Genomic DNA, 22364 nt, shown 5'->3' with positions numbered 1-22364 from the left:
ACATTGTTGCAGATCACTGCCTCATATCAGACTGGAACTACATAATTTAAAAAAGAGAGGACAGCACATGGATGAAAACCTTAAGATTTAATGGATCATTATTAAGAAACTTTGATACTGCACAGAAACTCAGGGATATTTTTACTTCCAGTTATTTGATATCTAGCCCAGTCCCTGAGGTGGTGAGTTCAGTAATGTGCAGGAGTGGAAATTCAGGTTAAATTCATTGACCGTGAAATGTTGAAGCTCAGTGCACAGCAAAAATAGAGACAAGGAGATCAGTGGTGAGAAGAAAGCATTTGTCAACATCATCAACGCCACATCTCTATTGCAAGGACTTTTTTTATATTAATGTGGTGAAATTGCATTATAAAGCCTTTTTTTGGCTGTCAAGCTGACACTCAAATTGTTAAACATAAATTCTTCCCCCACTCAGGCCTTCCATGACTTCTGTGCTTTACCTTGCTCTTCCATGGTTTTTAAAATCAAAGCTGCTTTTTGGGAAAAATCCGTTCATCTTTTATCCCCCAAAAATATATTTTTATTTTACATTTCTTCCTGCTTCACATATCTTCTTGGCACAGGTTCTAAAGGAGATGCCCCAAAGCCCCTGCCACGTTCCTGCCCAGTTGAGATGTGCTAATATAACGTTAGCAGAAGTGGTTGTCTCTTCTACTACAGACATTCCCTTTTCTCAGTAGCATGTTGGAAATTTTTCATTTCTTCCTCTGTTTGCCTTTAAAGCCGTGGTTATGTTTGTCGCCCAGAGCACTTTGTGCATTCCAGCTACAGATTTACACAACAAGCTTAATCTCTTCTCCTGTGTGGTATCAATACCAATCAGCCAGCACAGACTGCAGCTGAACCAAGTCCCTGAGTGCTCCTCTTGCTAATTATAGCTCTGGTTTGTACTCTTCTGGGGTGTTTATACTTCAAACTGTAAATAGTTTCTGTTTCCCAGCCCTGTTTCAGAGTTGTTTTGTCACCTGTTCCTGATGTTGTAATATGGTTTAGAGAAAAGCCAGGTGAGCAGCCAGGGGATACAAGCAGCTCTCGGTTTTCTGAGTGTCTCTGAGGCCTCTGACAGCTGAAGAACTAGTTTTTCTCTGAATGAATGTTTTTTTTACTAGGGTAGAATGCATGTAGCTAGCATCTCTCTTTCAAAGCTGTCCCTTTAGCCCTCTGGAAGTATTTAAACTTTGTGACTAGAAACACTTAAGTCATGGCAGTGCGATACATGTAAAATTTGTGGCTGACTGACAGAATTTTGAAGGAGTACAAGTAGGTGAGTGCTTTGAAGAAGTGAGGCGAGGCCAGGGGGCAGGTTAGGCACATTGCTAGTGAAGGAGTTTATATATTAATGAAATTATTGCTGCAATTCACAAAAGTGAGTTACAAACAACTTTTGCTGCTTTCCCTTTTTGTCCTTCCTCTCATACAACATTAGTTATTCAGCAAACCATAAATGTCCTTTTTAATGTGGCTTTAACAAGCGCTTCTCCCTTTCTTTACCGTAAGCAGTGACAGGAGAGGAAAATCAGGATTGTGTGAGTGGGGTGAGATCTAACAGGAGAGCATGAAAATCTGTAAGAGGGGTGGGTGCGATAGTCCGGCTCCTTTCCTTCTCTCATGACCGGCGCTTGGACAGGGCAGAGGAGGCCTTCCCTGCGTGGTGGCAGGTGCTGGATTCCTGCGGGCGGGTGACAGGACAGGGTGCCCGGGCTGCTCCCCGCTGCCAGGCTGTGCTTTCCCGCTGCGCCAGGAGAGGGATCCGAGCCCCGGCGCGCCTCCGCCCGCGCTCCCGGCGGGCAGCGCCGGCCCCGCAGCCATGGCCCCGGCTCTGCAGCCGCATCCCGCTGCCCCTTCTCTGCACGGCCCTCTCCCGATCCCTCTGCCAGGTAACGCGGGCGGGCGGGGCGCGGGGGCCCGGGCACGGCCACCTTGGAGGATCCTGCCCCGGGCGGTGCCGGAGGGGGCTGCCCCCGGTGAGGTTGTACCGGCGGCCGGCCCTGGCTGTTTAGGGGGCTCAGCCTCAGGTCGGGAAGGCAGCGAGAGTCAGAGACCAGCACCAGAGAGACATTTATATCTTTATTGTGTTAATACAAAAGAGAGGGATCGGGGAGGAGGGGGAGGAGCCGCCAAGGCTGCGGCTCTCGGGGGTGCCATCACCAGCCCAAACATCCCCCACCAGCAGTGCCGAGTCAGTCACCCCAGGGGGGCAGATTTAACTTGTCACCGAGTGCCGCCGTCACCACGCAAGCCGCTGGCTCCGTCTTCTGTGCGGCAGCGTGGATCCCTGCTCCTTGCAGCAGGGTGCAGGCACCCAGCAGATCCAGCTGGAGCCAGGGCAGTAGCATCACAGAGTCCGGTGCAGAAACACAGGGACGGTGTCAGGATCGCTCAGCTGGGTCTGCAGGGTGGCAGAGCTGTGGATCAGCGTAGGGTGCTTCTTGAAGGCACCAGGGCAAGCCAGAGGAATCACCACAGGGGTGTCCAGGGATGATGTGGCTGGCTTGGAGCATCCCAGTAACCGTAACTCCTCAGTGCTTACATCAAGGGACGTGCTGGTATCCATAAAGGATTTTACTGTGGAGATGTCCCACCTGGGTGTTGGCACTTTCCCAAGGGCTGAGAGATCTCCAACCAGCCCAGGGCCCTTGAAGAGCAGGCTCTCCAGTGGTTTGCAAGGTGTCGAGGTCTTCTGTGACACATTCATCAGGTGGCCATCTCTGCTGGGGTGCTCCCTTGGCAAACCAGACACCTCAAAAGTGGCGTGGCCATGGTGGGCCTTGCAGAAGCAGACAAGACTGAGGTCAGAGATGCTCTGGGTCAGGCTGTGCAGCTCAGTCTTCACACAGCTGCTCAGAGACTCTACCTGCTTGACAACACACAGAGAACTGCTACTTGCTGTGCCGTCCAAGTCCACGGGAAGCTCCCAGGTGTCCAGTTTGGAAGCACTGCTAGAGTCCATGTAATAACTCAGAACAGGAAAAGAATGGCTATGGCTGGAGGACCCGGCCAAGAACCCATTTTCTAGGATTTCCTTTCTGGTCAGGATGCTGGCGCTGTGCCTCCGGGTGGACAGCATGGTGCAGAATCCAACAGCTGTCTGGCTTATAGAAACAGATCAGGGTGACCCTGTCAGAATACACACATTACTGTTCACTAAGGAATTACAGACTTACAGTAGCAGGACCACTCTTGGCAAAATCCTATCTCAGTCTTGCAAGGAGCTGAGGAGGATCCAGGAGAAGTAAGAGAGCATCCAGCCTGTCACTATTTTTTAGAGTCAAAAATAGTGCACCACAGTCTGTTTTGTTGCTCAGAGGTCACTGGGGAGCCTCCCTGGAGCTGTATTTATTTGACCTGTATATCACTACTCTTAGCTCCATACAGGGGATTGAACAACATTTTACCCCACTCCTCAAGTCAGAGGACCACTAACCCCAGCTAGAATTGAGCCCCTTTGAGAGGAAGGCACCAAAACCAAGCTCAGGCTTAAATGGGAGAGGTTGAGGGGCAGCTCTCACCTTATTTTAGTCTCACTTGTGATAACCCTCACCATCAGCTAACTTCCAGCACCATTCTAAGCAACGAGGGCAGGCCAGGGAAGGGGATAGCTATGCTCCAAACCCATCTTTACTCAGAATGCACATTAAGCAGTGGTAGATAGCTCTTAAATTTAGTACAAAGGCCCTGTATAGTCAGTCTATAAGGAAAGTCTTCTTAAGAGACTAAAAACCTTTTCTCCTAGTGTGTGAGAAATAAAAAAAGAGATCAAGAAAACAGAGTAAATAACACTACTTACCTTCAGCTTCTACAGATACCCCTCAAAGTTCTTGACCCTTTTCTGCTAGTGATACTTACAGGAGTTTTATACTTCTGGTAATCAATTAACAGGCTGGTTTCCCAATTAAGCTGGTTTGGGAGAGGGAGGGGCTTCTGTTTGCCTCTTTTTAAGCACAGGGGCAGTGATGGTGGGCCATGGCTGAGTGATGGAGGTACTCTGAGTTGTGTGAGGGCTGGGTTGTGTTTGTCCTGTCGTTGGTCCTTATTAAGGTGACACCTTTCTTTAAGTTTTGCCTTGTTTTGTGAGATGTTGGTTAGGAATATCCACGTACACGGACCTAGTGGATGATGTGGATAGTATATGTTGAAGTGTTTGGATAACGCTCTCAGGCATGGGATTGTTGGGGTTGTCCTAGGTGGGGCTGGGAGATGGACTTGGATGATCTTTGGGGGTTCCTTCTAACCTGGAATATTCTGCAACTTGTGTGGTACTCCTGCTCTTTACCCAGGGCTGCTACTGTGGCTGGAGGGGGGCTCGGGTGGGTGTAGAGAGCCCCAAGGGAGGAAATAGAGGGTCCCAGGGTGGGGGGTGAATGGAGGGTATCCTGGGCTGGCATGGGGGGTCCCAGTAGTTTCAGGTTGGTGGAGGGGGTGGATGTGGAGCGTCGGGGGGGCCCTGGGTCCATGTGGAGGGGGATGCGGAGGCCCTGAGGATGGAAACGAGATGGGTCAGTGTAGGGGTGGATGCGGGAATGTCCTGGGTCAGTGCGGGGGATGCCGGTGGTTTCGGGTCGGGGCAGGGGTGGATGCGGAAGAAACCCGGGGTCAGTGCGGGGGTGAATAGGAAGGGGTTGCGGGGGTCCTGGATCAGGCGCGGGGATGGATGCGGGGAATCGTGGGGGTCCTGGAGGGTGCCGGGGGCGGTGCAGGGCTGGATGCGGGCTTCCCTGAGGGTGCTGGGCTGGATGCAGGGCGCTCCCAGGGTGGCGGGTCGGTGCGGGGCTGGATGCGGGGTTCCCTGAGGGTGCCGGGGCTGGGTGCAGGGTGGGTGCCCTGAGGGTGGCGGGTCGGTGCGGGGCTGGGTGCGGGGGTCGCGGGGCTCCCTGAGGGTGCCGGGGCTGGGTGCGGGGGTCGCGGGGCTCCCTGAGGGTGCCGGGGGCGGGGCGGGGCTGGGTGCGGGGGTCGCGGGGCTCCCTGAGGGTGCCGGGGCTGGGTGCGGGGGTCGCGGGGCTCCCTGAGGGTGCCGGGGCTGGGTGCGGGGGTCGCGGGGCTCCCTGAGGGTGCCGGGTGCGGGGGTCGCGGGGCTCCCTGAGGGTGCCGGGGCTGGGTGCGGGGGTCGCGGGGCTCCCTGAGGGTGCCGGGGGCGGGGCGGACGGGCGCCCTCCCGCGCGCGCCTCTTTGTGCGGGCGGGAGGCGCAGCGCGCATGCGCGGCCCGGCCCCGCGCGGGGGGGCGCCGTTGGCGCGAGATAGGAAAGTGCCGCCAGCGCCGCCGCTCCGGACCCGCGCCCGGCCCCGGCCCCAGCCCGGCCCGGCCCGGCCCGCCATGGCTCGCCGCGCCCGCGGGTGAGTGCCGACCCCGCCGTGCCGGGGCTCCCCGTGCCCGCTCCCAACCGCGGCAGGCTCCTCCCGGCCGCCCCGTTCCCGCTCGCCGGCCGGACAGCGCGGTGCGGGACGCAGGGCGGCGGCCCCGCGGTACCCGCGCTGCGGCATCCGCTCGGGAGCGGGGGGTGAGCGGGAGCCCTGCGGCTGCTGCCCCGCACCGCTCCCCGCGCCCCTTTGCGCCAGCGATCCGGGCGCTGCTGCGCTGTACCGGGGAAATGAGGCCAGATGCCCAGATGCAAAGTCCACCCCGAGGGACAGCAGGGGCAGAAACGGAAAGAAACGCTCTTTTCCGTGCTCTGGGCAGAATAAAATTTACCAGCAGATGCTGGAGCCCAAAGTTGAGGAGCTCCTTTCAGTCTGGGGTGTCTGGGTGGGTGTCGGTGAGGTTGGAGCCCGTTCAGGAAGAGAGATCTGGAGCTCTGCTCTATAATGGTGCAGGTTGCTCTTGAGCTCTGCTCTGTATGATGGAGGTTGTTCCCTCTCCTGCATTTTTATCAGGTGGAAGTTATAATCTTCCTTTATTCACTTCTAGTGAGGACCAGGATGAGCTACATTACCAGGATACAGACTTGGATGTGCCGGAGCAGCGGGATGGCAGGTGCAAAGTCAAGTGGACACAAGAAGAGGTGAGTGAGAGCCTGAAATTTGCTGAGAAAGGTGCTTTGGGGTGGTGTCGCTGACATGGCACCCTGGGCTTGAGTGACTCCACCCCAGTCCTCACCTGCCAGCCACGATCTCACCTCCTGCTGTCCTGCTATTGGAGAGGACCATGTGTCTTTTGTACTGAGCTCAGGCCTCAATGAGGCTCAGAGGAGTTTGAAATGTAGCCTGAAGAGCAAGCACTCAAACATTTTTAACTTAAGCATGTGAGTACTGAGCGAAACACCACTGCCTGTAACACTCCTGTGAGCACAGAGGGGTCCAGATGATGGCTGATGCCTCCAACAAGCTGAAATGTGCAGTGGAAATGTACTCCTTTTTCTGGAGTATTGACACTTGGGATCATGGCTTAGTCATCCTGGCTAGGAGCCTGGAATTTATTGGGATATTCTCTTCTTTCCTCCCAGTTTCGCTATTGGTTTGTGCAGTGTGAAAACTACAGCTGGGGTCAGAACACCAAGTAAGGTGGTCTGTGGGGAGGGGTCAAAGCCTTGGGCTCATGTTGGGCAGGGAATAATTTAATTATTGAGCCAGCCAGAGCTCACAGACAAGGACCCCTCTAACAGGCTTTGTGTAAGCTGTAGGAGTTGCACACCCAGGCTATAGCAGGGATCATGAAAGAGATGCTGTAGAGCCCTGTAGCACTGAAAGACAGAAGAGCACCAGGGCTAGTGGTGATATACTTCAATCAGTCAGCTGTCCTGGCCAGACAAAAGCAGTGGCTGAGCTGGGAGATGGACTGTCTGGTCAGGGATGTACTGGGGCTGGATAAGCAGGCCCTTGGCCACAGAGTTTAAATCAGACTAGAGGAACAGGGCTGAGCTCTTACTTTGTACTTAATGTATGAGCTTGTCCTAGTAGAGAGCTCAGAACCAGTCTGTGCCATTTGGGCTCTGTGTACTGGAGGGCTGCTAAAGGCTGATGTGAACTGCCTTCCTCCCCTCAACACAGAATGCCAACAAAATCTTGACAATTCAAAATATCTAACTTGTTCTTTCAATGTCATCAGCCTTGTGGCAGGTGTTGCCTCAGTGTATCTGAAAGTGGATGTCTTTGTCCTTTGCAGGATGAGCAGCTGAAGATGTTAGTGAGCCATTATGGGCAGAATGACTGGAAGTTCCTGGCCAGTCACTTTCCTGTAAGTGACCTCGTGCTCCGCTGGGAATGCCATATCTGCTTGTTGCTGCTTCTCCTCGTGCTGGCTCCCTGTGTCTGTGCAGCGGGACTCTGTTCTGACTTTCACAGCTCCAGGCTGTGAAACCAGGAGGAGGCCTTCTTGCATAGAGGCCTTTCTGGGGAGAGTCTGTTGGAGTTCGGGTGAGAAACTGAGGTTCCTGTCCCTGTGTCCACTGCCCTGGGCCCCGGGCCTCCATATGTATGCTCCACCTGCTTCTGCAGGTGTTCTGTGGGACAGCCTGTGTGTATGGGGACTGCTGCTGCTTTTGGAGCTTTTTGAGTCCCTGGTCTAACACAGGGCTGTTCCCATTCCTGTTCCCAGAACCGCAGTGACCAGCAGTGTCAGTACCGGTGGCTGAGAGTGTTGAATCCAGACCTGGTTAAGGGTCCTTGGACCAAAGAAGAGGACCAAAAGGTAAGTGAGGGCTGAGAGGATCAAAATGTTGGGCTGTCTCTGTCTGCAGAGAGGATGGAGATGTCAGAGCCATCCTCAGGCGTTGTAAACTGTGTGTAATTGTTCCCCATGGGGGATACCTGTGAGAACAGCTCTGTCTGCCCTGCCCTGAGCAGCCCAGGCAGCCATGGTTGGGATGTGATGTGATCTAGGCCTCTCCAGGTAAACACCTTCTCCCTTTCACACAGTGCTGCTACAGTAGGCTGCCAAGGGAGAGAGAGCTGAAAAAGGAATTAATTCATCTGCCTGCTGGCAGGTCTCCACCTGGCCTGGCCAGGTTGGGTCTGAGAGGAAAATAAAACTGGCATTTCCTGTGCCACAGTAGGTAGGCTGGAGTGGATGTCTGAGGTTGGCTGGGTGAATCATGACTTCTGTGAGCCTGTTTCTCTGCTGATTCCAGAGTCAGCTGAGAGAGGCCAGCTCAGACAGACTCATCATCTTGATGTACTTCAGAAAAGCTGGAATGAGATTCAAATTTTACCAAGGTTTTCTGGTACAGAACATCTTAGTTTGGCAGATTCTCTGTAAAACTTCTGCTCCCCCAGTTCTTTCCCTTTTGGTCTCATTACATTATGTCAAGCCCTAAGGAAGCTTCTCCTGATGTTCCCTGCTCTTACAGCAGAGCAGTTGTTGTCTGCTTTCCCCTGCCCTTTGTGTTGTCCCAACTCTGCCAGCCTGCCCATCCTGGCCAGGCTGGGCTCCAACTCACTCCTCGTTTCTTTGGCCCAGCTCCTTGGCCTCAGTTTGGCATCTTGGGTCCATTTTTCTGTGCTCAAAAGGCAGGAGTCTACAGCGGGGACATTTGTTACCTCTCTACCTGCACCTTTCTGCTCAGTACAGCTGGCCAGGGTAGAAATGTTCTTTGAGAACTCTTCAGCCAGGATTTTGATGGGCTGAACATCGCAGGAAGTAGAGTGTTTCATCCTGACTGTGCCCTGGATATTGTAGGAGCCCAGAATGGATTCAGTGCCCAGAAGCATTTGTGTTGGGGCTCAGGTAGAAGTGACAGAATCCTGGGCAAAGGGGAAGAGGCAAAGTGGATGGTTCTTAAATGAATTTGGCTCTCTCCCTGTTTGTCCTGGTGCTGTCAGGGCATGGAGCTGCAGCCCTGTCTGTACCACACTGTGAAAGGGAGCAGCAGCCCAGTGCACAGCTGATGGGGACTGTTGTCACACAGCCAGGACCTCAGAAGCAGGGAGGGCAGAGGAGCCTTGGAGCAGGTGGGACTTGGCCCTTGCTCAGAAATGGGAACGTGTTTCTATATCTGGGCCCCTGCCAGTCTCCACCTCATCTTCTGGGAGGGGTCATCTGCATTCACAGGCGCCCTGTGGCAAAATATCTGTGTGGAAACAGCCTCTTAGAGAAATTTGGCTGAATCATTGCTCTCATGAGGGTTGGAACACCTGGTTGCCCTGCTGGGTCCCTCCAGCTCTTCCTCCAAAGGGGCCTTGCCTGGTCCCAGGAGAGGTGAAGAGCAAAGCCTGAAGATGACTCTACTGACCTTCCCCTCCTTTTTTCCATTTCCTTATTTCCCTCCCACTCTCTCCAAAGGTAATTGAACTGGTTAAAAAATATGGCACCAAACAGTGGACCCTGATAGCCAAGCACCTGAAAGGGCGGTTAGGGAAGCAGTGCCGGGAGCGTTGGCATAACCACCTGAACCCTGAGGTGAAGAAGTCCTCGTGGACAGAGGAGGAGGATCGCATCATTTTTGAGGCCCACAAGGTCCTGGGGAATCGCTGGGCAGAGATTGCCAAGCTGCTGCCTGGGAGGTAGGACCCCTTTGCTCGCTGCTGCCTTCCCTGCTGGGTGGCCCCTGGAGATCCGTGTGTTAGGCTCTCAGGATGGGGCTGGGGTGTCTGTTGGAGCTGCCAGCTGTGCTTTAAAGCTGCTGTAAGTGATGATTTGTTCCCTTCTGCTTTCTCTGCAGGACTGACAATGCTGTGAAGAATCACTGGAACTCCACCATCAAGCGGAAAGTGGACACAGGAGGTTTTCTCAACGAAACCAAGGAGTCCAAGTCGTTGTACTTCCTTGTGGAGGTGGATAACAAGGAGAGGCAAAGTCAGACGACAGCTGAGAGCCAGGTACTGCACCAGCACACTTGTAGCAGGCAGCTGGGTCAGTCTCCTGCCCTGCTAATGCATTTTGGAGCTGTTCATCCACCCTTCTGCTGCCTCATGCTTTGCCACAGCCTGATGTCTGCACAGACAGTCTGACTTCCCCAGCCTCCCAGATCTCTCCCTTCTGGAGCTAGAGGTGTGATGGGAGCCTGAGTGTGTTATCCAGGCAGAGGACAGCAGTCTGCTAGAGCTGTTACCTTGCCAATCCCAGCAACAAGCCTGTCTTGGACATGGAATATTCTTTTGGGAGAAGGAGGCTGCTGCAGACAGTGTGTGTGTGGGAGTAGGGTGCAGAGATACTGTGTTCCTTTCTTCTTAAAAAGGAAGCAGGAAAGTACACCCAGTGATTGTTTTCATGAAGAAAGCATATAGTTTTTGAAGGCAGGCTCCTGGAAAATAGGAAGCATAGAACTAGTGCTACATGCTCAGCCTAAGTACAACTTCCTCCTGGGACATTGGAAAATGACATCTTTGATTAAGCAGTCCTGTGCTTGTTATGTTGCATGGACTCCTGCTCAGTGTATGGGACAGAACAGTGAGGGGGAATGGGGATGTGAAACAAACCTGGTGGCAGGTAGGAAAGTGGGCAGAGCTGAACGTGTCCAGGTGCTCTCTGTCCCCAGGACTTGACACTGTTCCCTTGCTTTCTGCTGATATCTGGACTTTCTTTGTTGTATGTGCCAAGAATGTCCTGCAAAACTGGCCAGTGGATGTCTCTGAAATAAAGGAAGAAGATGTCAGTGACGAGGAAGTGATGGGTGTACAGGAGTTGCCCTCGGAGCTGCCAGCTGCAGGAGTGGCAGAGCAGAACGTGGAGGGGACCCCAGATGATGCAGTGCCCGAGGATGGCACTTCATTGGTCGAGTCACCATACAAATGGGTCGTTGAAGCTGCCAACTATTTGTACCCGAGCTGTGCCCCAGCCTTCAGTGAAGCTCTGGACATGATTGAATCTGTAAGTAACAGACCCTTGTTCCTCCAGTTATTGTAGGGAGACTGACCCTCACCCTTTTTGTTTGACTGAACTTACTGGGTCCCTTTGATCATCACCCTGAGGAGAGCTGGGTCTGTCATTGCCTTGCAGCTTCCCCCTCTCTCTCTTCTGGGGCTGGATTAGATCTTTCCAGCTCTGCCAGTATTGCTATGGGTTTGTGTAGATTTTCCTAGGTGAGTGTCCTTGTGTGTGGGCTCTGCCTGTGTGGGAGGCTCTAAGTGCTGGCAAACCTGATTTCAAGCCCTTCTTTGCCAGCCAGAGTGTCCCCAGCTCTCCTTTTTGTAATGGTTCAGGCCCATGCTCACCGGCTTTCCTTTCTGTCCTGTCATGGGGTGGGATAGGACAGGACAGACTGGGAATAAGCCAAACCCATTGTACTATGCAGGAGAGACCCCTTCATGCTGGCACAATGCCACCATTTGCTTTCAGTGGAGGTAGCTTCACTGAAATTAGTTATTTTCAGCTAGTCAAGCGGTGCTGAGGTCCCCTGGGTGACAGAGGCACCCCAGGATGGGAGGCTGGCTAAAACCAACAGGGCTCTTTGCTGCCATCAGAAGGAAGTTGCCTCTGCAGCCCCCAGCCTGCCTGAGGCACTTAAAATCCGTGAAGGAGTCACTTTGCCTGTGTATAGGCAGACAGTGTGTGCCTGAGGCTCAGCAGTGCATCTGCAGGCCCTTGTATGGTATGGGGGTGTCGGGGTGTGGGTGGGGTGGAGCTGTGAAGCAGCTCATTTCTGAACTATCTGGTTAGTTTTAGCCTGCTTTCAGCTGTGCAGGTTGCACCCAAGCCCTGTGCCCAGCTTTACAGGTGTGCCCAGGACTGTGGGTCGCTCTTGGGTGATAGTTGCTTCATTCAGTCCCAGCCCTCTGCCCAGCTGCTTTTTCTGTCCGTTCTCTGAGGGGGTGCAGCTGTTTGTGCAGCTGTGCTGTGAAACAAACAGGGAAACCAGCCTTGCATAAATAGAAAAACCTGCCCCATGCACAACAGCAGCTTTCAGCTGGGTCAGATCCCTGATCTGGCTCCAGCTGTGCCCATGGCAGAGGAGAGAAGGGCTTGAGCTGTCCCTGGCCAGGCTCCTTCCAAAGCTTGGTGCCATCTCACACCCCTACTTATTTCACCTCCCAGCTCAGACTGGCTGCTCAGCTTCCACCCTGGGCTGCTGCTGACACTTTCCCTTTGTGCAGGACCCAGATGGGTGGTGTGACCTGACCCAGTTCGACCTGCCCGAGGAGCCCTCAGCCGGTGGCAGCAGCGGCAGCGCCAGCCCAGCCAGGCCAGTGCCCGGCGAGGTGGCCCTGGCCCTGCCCAGCGTCACTGAGTACCGCCTGGATGGCCACACCATCTCTGACCTGAGCAGGAGCAGCAAGGGAGAGCTCATCCCCATCTCCCCACATGCCGAGGGCAGCTTTGGCACCCCGCCCTCGGTGCTGAAGAGGCAGAAGAAGAGGAAGATCTCCCTCTCGCCCGTCACAGAGAACATCACCAGCACCAGCATGTCCTTCCTGGAGTCCTGCAACAGCATGACGCCCAAGGGCACCCCTGTAAAGACACTGCCCTTCTCTCCATCTCAGGTATCTTCTCGCCCTAATGTCATCCATTCCCATCAGCTCTGCCCCCTTTGTGTTCCTCCTGCCTTGAATGAGGCAGTGCCAGTGTGCAGAGCGTGTTCCTGTGCTAAAAGAAGGCTCAGCTGGTTTCTGGCACTGCTTCTCTTCAGCGCTGCCCTTCCTGAGGGAGCAGCAGCCTGTGTCTCCATCTGGGAGTGCCTGCAGTTTTAAGGAAGCCCAGCTATCCTGTGTGAGGGGCAGGGCACCTGCCCAGTGTGAGGAAGGAGCTCTGCTGTGATGGAGAGCACACTGCTGCTGTCCCCAGGGCATTGCTGGCCCAGCTGTGGGCAGCAGAGTGGCAACAGTGAAAACTTGCTTTCCCTGTCTGTTTGCAGTTCAGTCACACAAACAAGGGCAGCAAACACCTTGTGCAGATCTGTCTTGCTGTGCTTATGAAAATGCTCTGGCCTTGTCTTTGTTGCAAAAGGGACTCAGGGTCTTTCAGCCTTTGTTGTGACTCCCTCAGTGTCCCCACACATGGTCTCTAACACACGTTGCCTTGGAGCTCGGCGGTCAGACCCACGAGGGTCCAGCTGTGCCTTCCAGGCCTTTATTTCTGCTGTTTCTGCAGCAGAAAATGTGGGAGGGCACCACAGGACAGTCCAAAATGCAGGTTTAGGTGGACCTTGAGGGAAAGGCCAGCAAGGAGGAAGCAATCAGAATGGGACCCATAACGTACAGCTCTGCGGAGTGTAAAAGGCAGGAGTGTCTGAAGTGAATCTGAGAAGGCAAAGTGCATGTCCTGCCTCAAGCTGAGCTTCAGCCATCAGTGAATGTCACAAACACAGTTTTTCTCTCCCAAGAGGTTCTTTGGTACAAACTGTGTTCTTTATGGGGGCAGAGCTGTTGCTTACTCGCTCCAGGGAAGTAAAATCCCAGCAGAGCTAACACAGTTTGTTGTTTTCTCGCAGTTTAGGCTGAAGACAGCTCAATGCAAGACCTGTTAACTTGCACACTTTGTGTTATGTGGACTTCCCTCATGTTTGCCAGCCTGAGGTTGGAATGGACTGGGTGAGCTGGAATTACCAGTGCAAGGAGAGACTTCTCTCCCACTCTGTAGCTGGTAGCTGTGATAGTTGTATCAGCTCATCCCTTATGGGAAGTGAATAATCTCTATGGGTGTGAGGCACTTCCATGTGTGTGTCCATGCACAGAACTGAGTCTGTAACCCATCCTGGGTTGGGAGAAATGTTCCTGTGTCAGGGTTTCCCTCATATTTAGGAAAAAGTAATGGCTTGTGATGTGATGCTTGAGACTGAGTGTCTTATTTTTCTTCCCTGTGCTGTGCAGTTCTTGAACTTTTGGACCAAACAGGATACACTAGAACTGGAGAACCCTTCCCTGACCTCCACGCCTGTGTGCAGCCAGAAGGTGATTGTCACCACCCCGCTGCACAGGGACAAGACCCCTCTGCTCCAGAAGAACTTAGCGTAAGTCCTTTCCTTGTCCCTGAGCAGTGTCCTTTTCCACATAGCAGTCTGGTCCAGTTCGGACATAGCTCTCAGTACTTCTCATGGCATTACTGAGAGAGGGGCAAGGCAGGCTGGGGATTTCCTTAAATCACTGTTTTCCTCCCCAGAACAGCTCTTCTCTGAGCTGCAGGGATGAGTGTCCAGGCTGGCTGGGGCACAGCTAAGTGACCTCTGTTGTGCTCAGCTGCTGGGTGGGCTGTGGCCTTGTGTGGGTTCCAGCCTGTCTGATCCCTTTTCTTTCCCACTCTGCTTCCAGGTTTGTCACACCAGATCAGACATATGTGGTGGACAACACACCCCACACTCCCACGCCTTTCAAAAATGCTCTGGAGAAATATGGGCCAATTAGACCTCTGGTAATTATTGGGCCTGGTGTGGAGCTGATGAATGCAAATGAGACATGGAGGGGGGAGGTTGGTGCAGGGCTGTGAGCAAACTTTTATCTGTGCTAGAACAAAGGGTGGTGTGGTAGTGCCAGGCTGAGAAGGGAGGGGTGAAGGGGACATTGTCACAGTGATCATTTCACTGTAAGGAGCTACAGGACTTTTAGCTCCTCTGTAAACCAGCTAAAAGTGCCAAAAGCTGCCCTTGAGTCGGGCTGCAGTGCTTGACTACTGATGACCTTGAGGAAAAGCAGGGAAATGATCTGCCTAGGCCTCCCTGAAGAGCTGGATCTCCCAGGCATTGTGTGCACACCCGTCTCCTGATGGCACGTGTGGGGTTCAGCTGATAAGTCTCTCACACCTGGAGATCCTGTAAATCCATCAGGCTATCAGAAAGCTTGTCATATCTTTTCCAGCTGGGAAGCAAATAGGTTGTTGTGTTTGTGCTCCCACTGTGGGCTCTCCTGACCCCATTGTCCCTTCAGGGAAACACTTGTGACCCTGCCCAGCACAGAGATTTTGACTGCCTTGTGCTCTCTCTGCCTTCCACCCCAGCCCCAGACTCCTCACCTGGAAGAAGATTTGAAGGAGGTGCTCCGAAGTGAAGCTGGCATCGAACTCATCATCGAGGATGATGTGAAGCCTGAGAAACAAAAGAGGAAACAAGGGGTGAGCTGGCTGTGCATCCAGTGCCAGCTGCTATCTGCTGTGTACTCTTAAGGAGTGTTCTGGCTGGTTTTAGTCATCCTGCTTTTGGTGCCAAAATGTTTTTAGCCTTGTGGCTGCTCTCCTAATCAACAACAGGTGCCTGAGGTTAAGGCCTGCTTAAAATACTGCCAGGAGTGTCCTGGTTTATGCTGAGCTCAGGGCTTGCTGGCATGCTTGGAGCAGCTGGGGCAAGTTGGGCTCCCAGAAGGCTCTGAGCTGGTATAAGAAGTCTCAGTTTCCTGGTGGCCTTCCCTTCCTACTAAAGCTCTTCCTCTAAGATGCTGGCTCGAGGTGCCAGGAGGGGGGCACTGGAAGCTGCTGTGCCCTGTAGTGGGGAAGGCTGCACACACCTTCTTCATGAGGTGCTGGTGCCATGCAGAACTGGGGTGATGTGGCCTTGGTGTGCACCCTGGGCCCTCAGGAGGGCACTTTCCTGGGTAGGTTCATGGTGACACTGGTTTTCCTACGTCCTCCAGTTGCGCAGGAGTCCCATCAAGAAGGTGCGGAAGTCTCTGGCCCTGGATATTGTGGATGAAGACATGACACAGAACCTGCCTGCCCTCCCCAAGACTGTGTGTTTCAAAAGAGCCCAGGTGAGGGCTTGTGTGCTCAGAGCAGGGGCAGAGCTGGCTCTGCTCTGGCAAAACTGTGCAAAGCAGCAGAAGCAGCCTGGAGCTGCTTTTGAACAGTCCATGTGAATGTGTGTGAAGGGCTGGATTTCTCCTTTCCTTACGCTCTCCTTTTTCTCCTGGTGTAGCCTGTGAATTTCCTGTCACGGTCCCTGAACCTCTCCTCCTCGAGCAGGAAGAATGACAGTGGTTTGCTCAACAGAGCCTTTGTGCAAGTGCAGCCAGAGAAAATGTCCTACAGGAAAATGCCGAGCCACTTCAGGCCACCAGCCCCGGTAAGCCCTGCAGCCACTGCCCTCCCAGGCAGGAGTTTATCTGGCACACTGCCCTTGTCCCTTGAGGGGTAAGGGGTGGAGCTCTGAACTCCTGCAAGGGCGTCCCAACACTGCCAGGGCTGTCTTTACACTCAGGCTGGGAGATGCTGAGCCAGAGGTGTCATTCTACATTCCTAAAAAACAGCTGTGGCCTGCTCAGCATGTTTGGCCCTGGATTTCCCCACGGGAATTCGCACCCATCAAGGAATTTGGATGATTGCTCTGGCAGTAAAGTAAACCTTCTTTTTTCCAGTGAGCACCCCTTGGGTGGACAGCAGGAAGCTCACCTTTTTTGCTTGTCAGGGCAGAGCAACTCTGAAGTGCTGTATAAAGGTTAAACAGGAAGGTATTTCCCACCCCTGTGTTTTTTAGGATGCTTCTGGGTTGTGGGGAAGGCTGAGTGCCTTAGGCAGCATGGGCTGGCTTTATCCTGCTTTATCCTGACCCCATGGCAATGCAGAGCTCTGGTGTGTCACCTTGTACCTCTTGCTGAGGTTGGTGCTGTTACAGCAGCTCTGTTCCTCAGCTCTGGAACTGGGTTGTGCTGGAGTCACAGCAGCCCACAAATGCCCTCTGGGGCATAAACAGATCTCTCTACAATCGTCACAGCTTGCAGGCAGGATGCATTTGTAGAGAGGTATCCCTGCTTTGCTGGGCAGTGTAGCTCAGACATGGGGATTGGGACTATAATTTTGTAGGTGTTTGTAGGCAGAGTCATTGGATGTCTCTTCGAGCTTCAGTGAGGATGGAAACGTGCTGTCCTTGTTGGGGGGCTTAGACTGCAACTGGGGGCTTGTGTGAGAGTGTTTTCCCATCCCAGGAGGAGCCCAGGTACAGTGTTGTCCCCAGGAAACTGCAGTGAGGAGGATCTGTCCCTGTCTTGTGAGAGCTCTTTATTTTGACAAATAAATACTCCTCAGCCAGAGTAATTCCTTCCCCTTCCCCAAATAAACCCTGCTTAAACACTTCAATTTCTCCTCCTGTCCTCACCAGGGTTGTACTGCTCCGAGAGCTAACAGCTCCCTATAAATAAACTTTGGGAGTGACTCGGGGGTGCCAGAGAGGCAGCCTGTGTGGTGATGGAGTACAGGTGTGCAGTGAAATCCCATTGCCCACAGGCAGCAGGGCTGGCTGTGCTGCTGCTGGGCTCTGGGGATTTATTGTGCTGCTCTGGTGCTGCTGGCAGGCAGTTCCTTATTAAGGAGGCTCATCCAGCTCTGGGCTGAGCCTCAGTGGGCCCAAAGCTGCTCTGTGGCTGTGTGGGATATTGCTGCTGTGGCAAACACTGGAGCCCTGGTTCCCTGCAGTGCATGTGGACAGGCACTTCCAGCTCAGGGCACTGCCTGTCTCCTGGCTGCATTTACCAGAGGATTCTCTGGGGCTTCCTGGAGTGCAGAAACACCTCGTGGGTGCCCTCAGTCTCTGTATGCAGAGACTGAAGCACAGCTGGATTTTGGCTCTTCCTTTGTGCTGTGGGGCCCTGTTGAAACTGAAGGCACTAAATTGCTGTTAAGGATGGCATTTGATCAAAACAGGCCTGGGGCCAAGCAGCTCCTGTAGGAATTGAACTGGTGGGCAATAAACTCTAAAGCTGTGCTTGAATTCCTTCTGTCCTTCTGGAATCCCTTCAGGGCAGTGAGTTTTAATAGGTTTGTGCTTTGGGGTTTTTGTCTTGAGGCAAGTTAAAGGAAAGCACTAAAAGGGCATGTGGATTGCCTTGAAATGGAGCACTCACCTGGGAAACTGCTGAACCTGAACCCCAGAAATTGCCACCTCAGCTGTGAGGAGCAACTGGTGGTGTGCAAGTGCTTCCTGGTTGCCAGATGGGTTCTGAAGTTTTATTTCCCTTGTTAGTTTTGTTTATTTTTGCAGTCTTTCAGAACACGGTGTCGACAAGATTGGTCCTCTCCCTTGACTGTGTTGTACACATCCTTTCTTTTCCCTCTACAGATGAGCAGGGCTTGGAAAGCAGTGGCCTGTGGTGGAACCCAAGACCAACTCTTCATGCAGGAGAAAGCTCGACAGTTTTTGGGCACATTGAAACAGAGTCACACATCAAGGACCTTAATCTTATCATGAAGGATTGTTCAGCTTTTTAATTTTATTTTTTAAACTTTTTAATAAGTGGAGGGGGAACCACAGGAAAAAACAGTATCTTTTGCCAGGTCTCAGTACGTGGGTGTGGATTTTTTTTCCCCTTCAGCTCCCAGGTAGATCTATACTGTAATAAATTGGGCTAACTGCTGGCTAGTGTGTGGAATGCAAGCTTTGGGATCATTATGGAAAGGCAAAGCAGGGAGGCTTGGACAGCTGACAGCACGACCTCTCTCTGCAAGACCTGAATTCTGGAAAAATGGAAGCAGCAGCCGTGTTCCACCTTGGAGCAGCACGTGCAGCAGGTGCTGGAGACCGGCCTCACAGCATCCCTGGATTCCTGCTGCTGCTCTGCTACCTCAGGAACAGCTTTGTGAAGGTTCCTGCGAGCCTTTAGCCTCCCTCCTGGCTTTCCCCAGGGGCTGGAGTGTCCCCCTGGGCTGGAGGAGGAGGGAGGGTGTGGTGCAGTGGGGTGACCTGTGCCTGGAGCCCCTTGCTCCCCATGGGCCTGCTTTGTCCTGCCATGGCTCTAGTGGGGCCTCTCCCACAACTGTGGGAACCTAGAATGCTCCCTCTTCCAATAAATGATGGTGCTCACATCCCTTGGACTCTGCCTCTGCCTCACAGCACTTGGGGAAGGCTGAGAAGTGCTGGGTTCTGTGGGGGCTCTTTGCTCTCCTGGCAAGTTGTTGAATTCCTTTTGTCTTCTCAGCATGGGGGGGAGAAGGGATGTTCCTCCAACACACACTCTTGGTAGTTTCATCAGCTGTTCAGAAGTTTGGGCTACCTTATGGGCAGGTGCCACCGTGTGTTTGAGCTCGGGGTGGCTGGGATCCCTGCAGAGGTGCAGGGGGGGATGGAGGCTGGAGAAAGAGCAGCAGAAGTGTGTGATGTAGCAGAGTCTTTCTGTTCCCTTTCCTGTGAAAGCTAAAGTTGCATCCACGTAGCTGTTCCACTGTGGGAACAGTAGCACTGCCCTGTTTTGAGGCAGCCAAGGATGAAATGTGGTGATCTTAGCAACATATTAACTTTGCAACTGGAAAGGTGTTGGAAAAACTGAGGAGCAGCTCAGCAGCACAGGAAGAGCTTTTTGGGCGAGCTGTGCTGTGCTTTCCTTGGCCAAAGCTGGCCTGGCAGGTCTGCCTCTGGCTGAGGGTGAGCACACAGCAAAGATGTACCCACCCCAGGGTGCAAAACCAGAGCTGGGCTGCACCAACCTCGTTTCAGGTTGTGGCTTATGCTGGAAATAGAGTGAAAAAATCCTTACTGACAAATTTGTTCATAAAACCTTGGATCCTGGGAAATGAGGGAGGTTTAGAAACCCAGCTTATTTTTCATTTTTACAAGCTTGGGGCCAGAGCAAATCCATGAAGTAATTTTTATTTCTGTTTCTCAGTGTTGCAGTGTTTGCTTTGGAAAGATGGCTGGGAGCACTTGTCTGGAAGCCTGGCTTTAGCTGCTCCCATTCTGGTGTTATTTTAAGAGAAATTGTCACAAACCTATCCCTGTCTGCTTGGCCTTTGGTGGGCTCAGCTGGTCCTGGGCTGTGTGGCTGTACAAACCCAAGCCTGGAATTGCAATTCCTTCCTGGAGCTGACACGAGCTGGGAGCTCTGAGCAGGCAGGGGCTGCTGGAGGATAAATCATGGTGTGAGCCTGGCACCTCTGTTTGAGAGCTGCGCCCAAATTAGAGGAGGATGAGGCTGAGAATATTAACTGCTTCTCTGAGGCTGCAAATCCAGGCAGTCCTGCATTGCAGAACATTTCTGGGGAAAGACTGAGGGGCAGAAAAATACCAAGGCCCAGCACAGTTAATAGGTAAAAAGATAATTAGCTTTTAATTTGAAAATGATGCTCCTACTAGTGTGGAGGTTGCCAGCCTGGCTTGATTGTCCTGGGGCCCAGGAATAGACATTGTTCTACAGGTGGGGTAAAAAAGGTTGCACTGGCTTTGTTTTTCCTGTTAGTTTGGATGCTCTGCTTTCTTTCCAGTAAAAGTTTCATAGAGGTTGAACTTCCTGCTGGCTGTGGAGCTCCTGCACTGGAGCTGGAGACCCTGAGAGGGAGTTTTGGTGGAGACCCCTCTCAGTCCAAGGCTCCCTGTCCCTGGCTGATGTCCCTGTGAAGCCTCACACAGCCTTCTCAGGCTGCCCAACCTTCATTCACAAAGGAAAATCTGGATGTTTAATTTAGCTTTAAATGAAAAACCAGGATGAAAGTGTTCCAGGAGCATTGGCTGTGTGTGGGAGGAATCCACTCCCATGGCCCAACTTGCTGCACAAACCCCATGTTGCTGCTTGATTTTGAAGTTTATCTTTCGGTATTTTGCATTCCACAACAGAGCAGATGACTCCCTGTTTGAGTCCAGACATGGAAAAAGGATTGATTCCTACCAGGAGTGGGAAGGGAATAGCACAGCTGGAGCTCCTGGGCCATGGCAGTGCCCTGACTGCTAACAGGATGTTGTTTCCAGCTGGGATAGGCCTTAAAGAAGCTGGGGAAAGCAAAAATAATAGGGCAAGGAGATGAAAAAAGGACATCCATGGTTTTTTATTGGTAAGTCTGGCTTTGAAATGGAGCCTGTTGGGGCTGAGGAGTGCTGAGCTCACACAGCCCCAGGGTCAGCAGTGTGGGAGCTGCTGTGCTCTGTGTCCCTCCAAGGGCTCTCAGCTGCTGGGCTCCTTCCTGCTGCTTGGAGGGATTTCACAGCTTTTTTATCTCGTTTTCACAGCTAATTCTGCTAAAGCCTGTGCAAACAGCAGGTTGCTCACAGGGGCCTGTGGCTCCACACCCGTGGGGAGAGAGATCTGACTGTGGAGGAATACAAGTGGTGAATAGTGTAATTCCTCGTATTTTGGGCGTTTCTTGCATCTGAAGGAAAAACAAGAAAAAGACAGCTGATGGGGCTCAGCTGGGGAACAGGGTACAAGGCCAGCCTTGGCACAGCAAGGGCTCTGTGGGCACAGGATCCACTGTTTGTCCTCCAGGGCTTTGGTGCTCCCCAGGTGTTGGCAGCTGCGGCAGGACACGCTGCTGACCTGGCTGCAATTCCTGCTGCAAGCCAGCCTTGCCCTGCTGCCCTTTGGTAGCTCCTCATTAACAGGTGTGGTGGCACAGAGCAGAGGAAATTCTCCATTAGAGGGTCATTAGTAGCTAAATATTAGTTGGTTACACCTCAGTGATGTTCCATGGGCTTTATCACAGCTCAGTGCAGGGAAGGACCCTGTGAGGAGTGCAAGGGGATGCTGAGGTTGGTGTGGGGTGTCCAGGGTTTCTGCTTTGCCAAAAAATGCTTTGATCCCGGGGATTACTGACAGCAGCAAAGTGCCTCCTCTCCTGCCTTTGCTTATGGTATTCATTGAGTAATAGCTCAGCAACAACCTTGTAAAATTTCCCATGTGCTTGTTTTGACGCTCTAACCTGTGGGCTTAGAGGTTTGGGAAATTAAAAGGGTGATTTTAGCTGAGCAGACATGTGCTGAGGATTAGCTGAGCAGCTCCTGGGTTTTGCAAGAGATGGAGACCACTTGTGCTAACAACTGGCTGCAGCTGGACAGGAAAACAACTGAGCTTTGGAAACCTAAAATCCTGCCTGCCCCTGTTTCTGGAGTGAGAAAACTGCAGTTCTTCATCTCTGCCTGAACAGAATAATCAAATATTAAAATATGGTACTAGGTCAGGGGAAAATATTTTGCTGTGGAAACCAAAGGGTTCAGGGTGAGGAAATAAATGTTCTCACTGGAAAAATGTTAGGAATCAGAAATTTCAGGGAGTTAAAACCCCTGCTGGGAAAAGACTTGGCAAAACTACCCAGGGGGCAAGCACAGGCTCACCTCCCCTGGCCATGGGCAGCCTCTGGCCTGTACAAGGGTAGCTGGCAGTGGCCAAAATCACCACCTGGGTCATGTGTGACCTGGTGACCTAATAGCTTGTGAGAGGAAAATCTAATACTTTATAGTGGGTTTGTGTTTGTAAATGCATTAGCTTTGGTTTTGTTTTGTTTTCCCAAGACACTAAATAGATGCTGTAGGAAATAAATTGATGTTGCATTCCTAATCCCTCCTAGAGTTTTTCAAAATTTGTTCAGTTTTGGAAATCTCACCCAAAGCTTTGACTTTGAGCAAAGCAGCCAGCCCAGGGAATGGGATGCCTTGTACAACAGTGATGTCTTTAAAGGTGGGATTTGGGGTTTTTTTTTTGGGTTTTTGGTACCATTGTGCTGTGCCCAGTCCTGAGTTCAGCCAGGGGCACTGGGCTGCTGAAAGTGCCTAAGTCAGTCGATTAGGGAAGGGAGAGCCCAGTGTCTGGCTGTGGAAATAAAGTGAGTTATCTGTAATTGTACAGCAGGTAACAGTGACAA

At 52.6% G+C, this 22364-nt stretch overlaps 2 protein-coding genes across 5 annotated transcripts; one reads left to right on the top strand and one right to left on the bottom strand.

Moving 5' to 3' along the window:
* The first annotated feature begins 1803 nt into the window (after nt 1-1803).
* Nucleotides 1804-18605, top strand: MYBL2 (MYB proto-oncogene like 2). Of its 3 annotated transcripts, none has more exons than XM_069034281.1 (14): nt 1804-1898; nt 5925-6018; nt 7119-7190; nt 7551-7643; nt 9234-9454; nt 9613-9769; nt 10491-10760; nt 11984-12370; nt 13697-13836; nt 14135-14234; nt 14817-14930; nt 15446-15562; nt 15727-15873; nt 17863-18605. In XM_069034281.1, exons 3-14 carry the CDS (start codon nt 7134-7136, stop codon nt 17989-17991), a joined length of 1932 nt encoding a protein of 643 aa, XP_068890382.1. In that variant the 5' UTR covers nt 1804-1898; nt 5925-6018; nt 7119-7133; the 3' UTR covers nt 17992-18605. The 3 variants fall into 3 exon arrangements, with proteins under 3 accessions (XP_068890382.1, XP_068890380.1, XP_068890379.1); XM_069034279.1 differs by lacking the exon at nt 1804-1898 and adding an exon at nt 3959-4059; XM_069034278.1 differs by lacking the exon at nt 1804-1898 and adding an exon at nt 5295-5353.
* LOC138121079 (uncharacterized) lies at nt 2076-3913 on the bottom strand. 2 transcript variants are annotated; one of them, XM_069034282.1, is made up of 2 exons: nt 3809-3913; nt 2076-3138 (listed from the first exon to the last, which is right to left on the bottom strand). In XM_069034282.1, the coding sequence occupies exon 2, from the start codon at nt 3086-3088 to the stop codon at nt 2357-2359; it is 732 nt and encodes a 243-aa protein (XP_068890383.1). In that variant the 5' UTR covers nt 3089-3138; nt 3809-3913; the 3' UTR covers nt 2076-2356. The 2 variants fall into 2 exon arrangements, with proteins under 2 accessions (XP_068890383.1, XP_068890384.1); XM_069034283.1 differs by having other exon boundaries at nt 2076-3113; nt 3809-3897.
* Nucleotides 18606-22364: the final 3759 nt, after the last annotated feature.

This window comes from Aphelocoma coerulescens, chromosome 20, assembly GCF_041296385.1.
Source record: "Aphelocoma coerulescens isolate FSJ_1873_10779 chromosome 20, UR_Acoe_1.0, whole genome shotgun sequence".
Taxonomy (NCBI): Eukaryota; Metazoa; Chordata; class Aves; order Passeriformes; family Corvidae; genus Aphelocoma; species Aphelocoma coerulescens.
The sequence above is the reverse complement of the archived record's forward strand: the minus strand, read 5'-3'. Positions and strand labels throughout refer to the sequence as shown.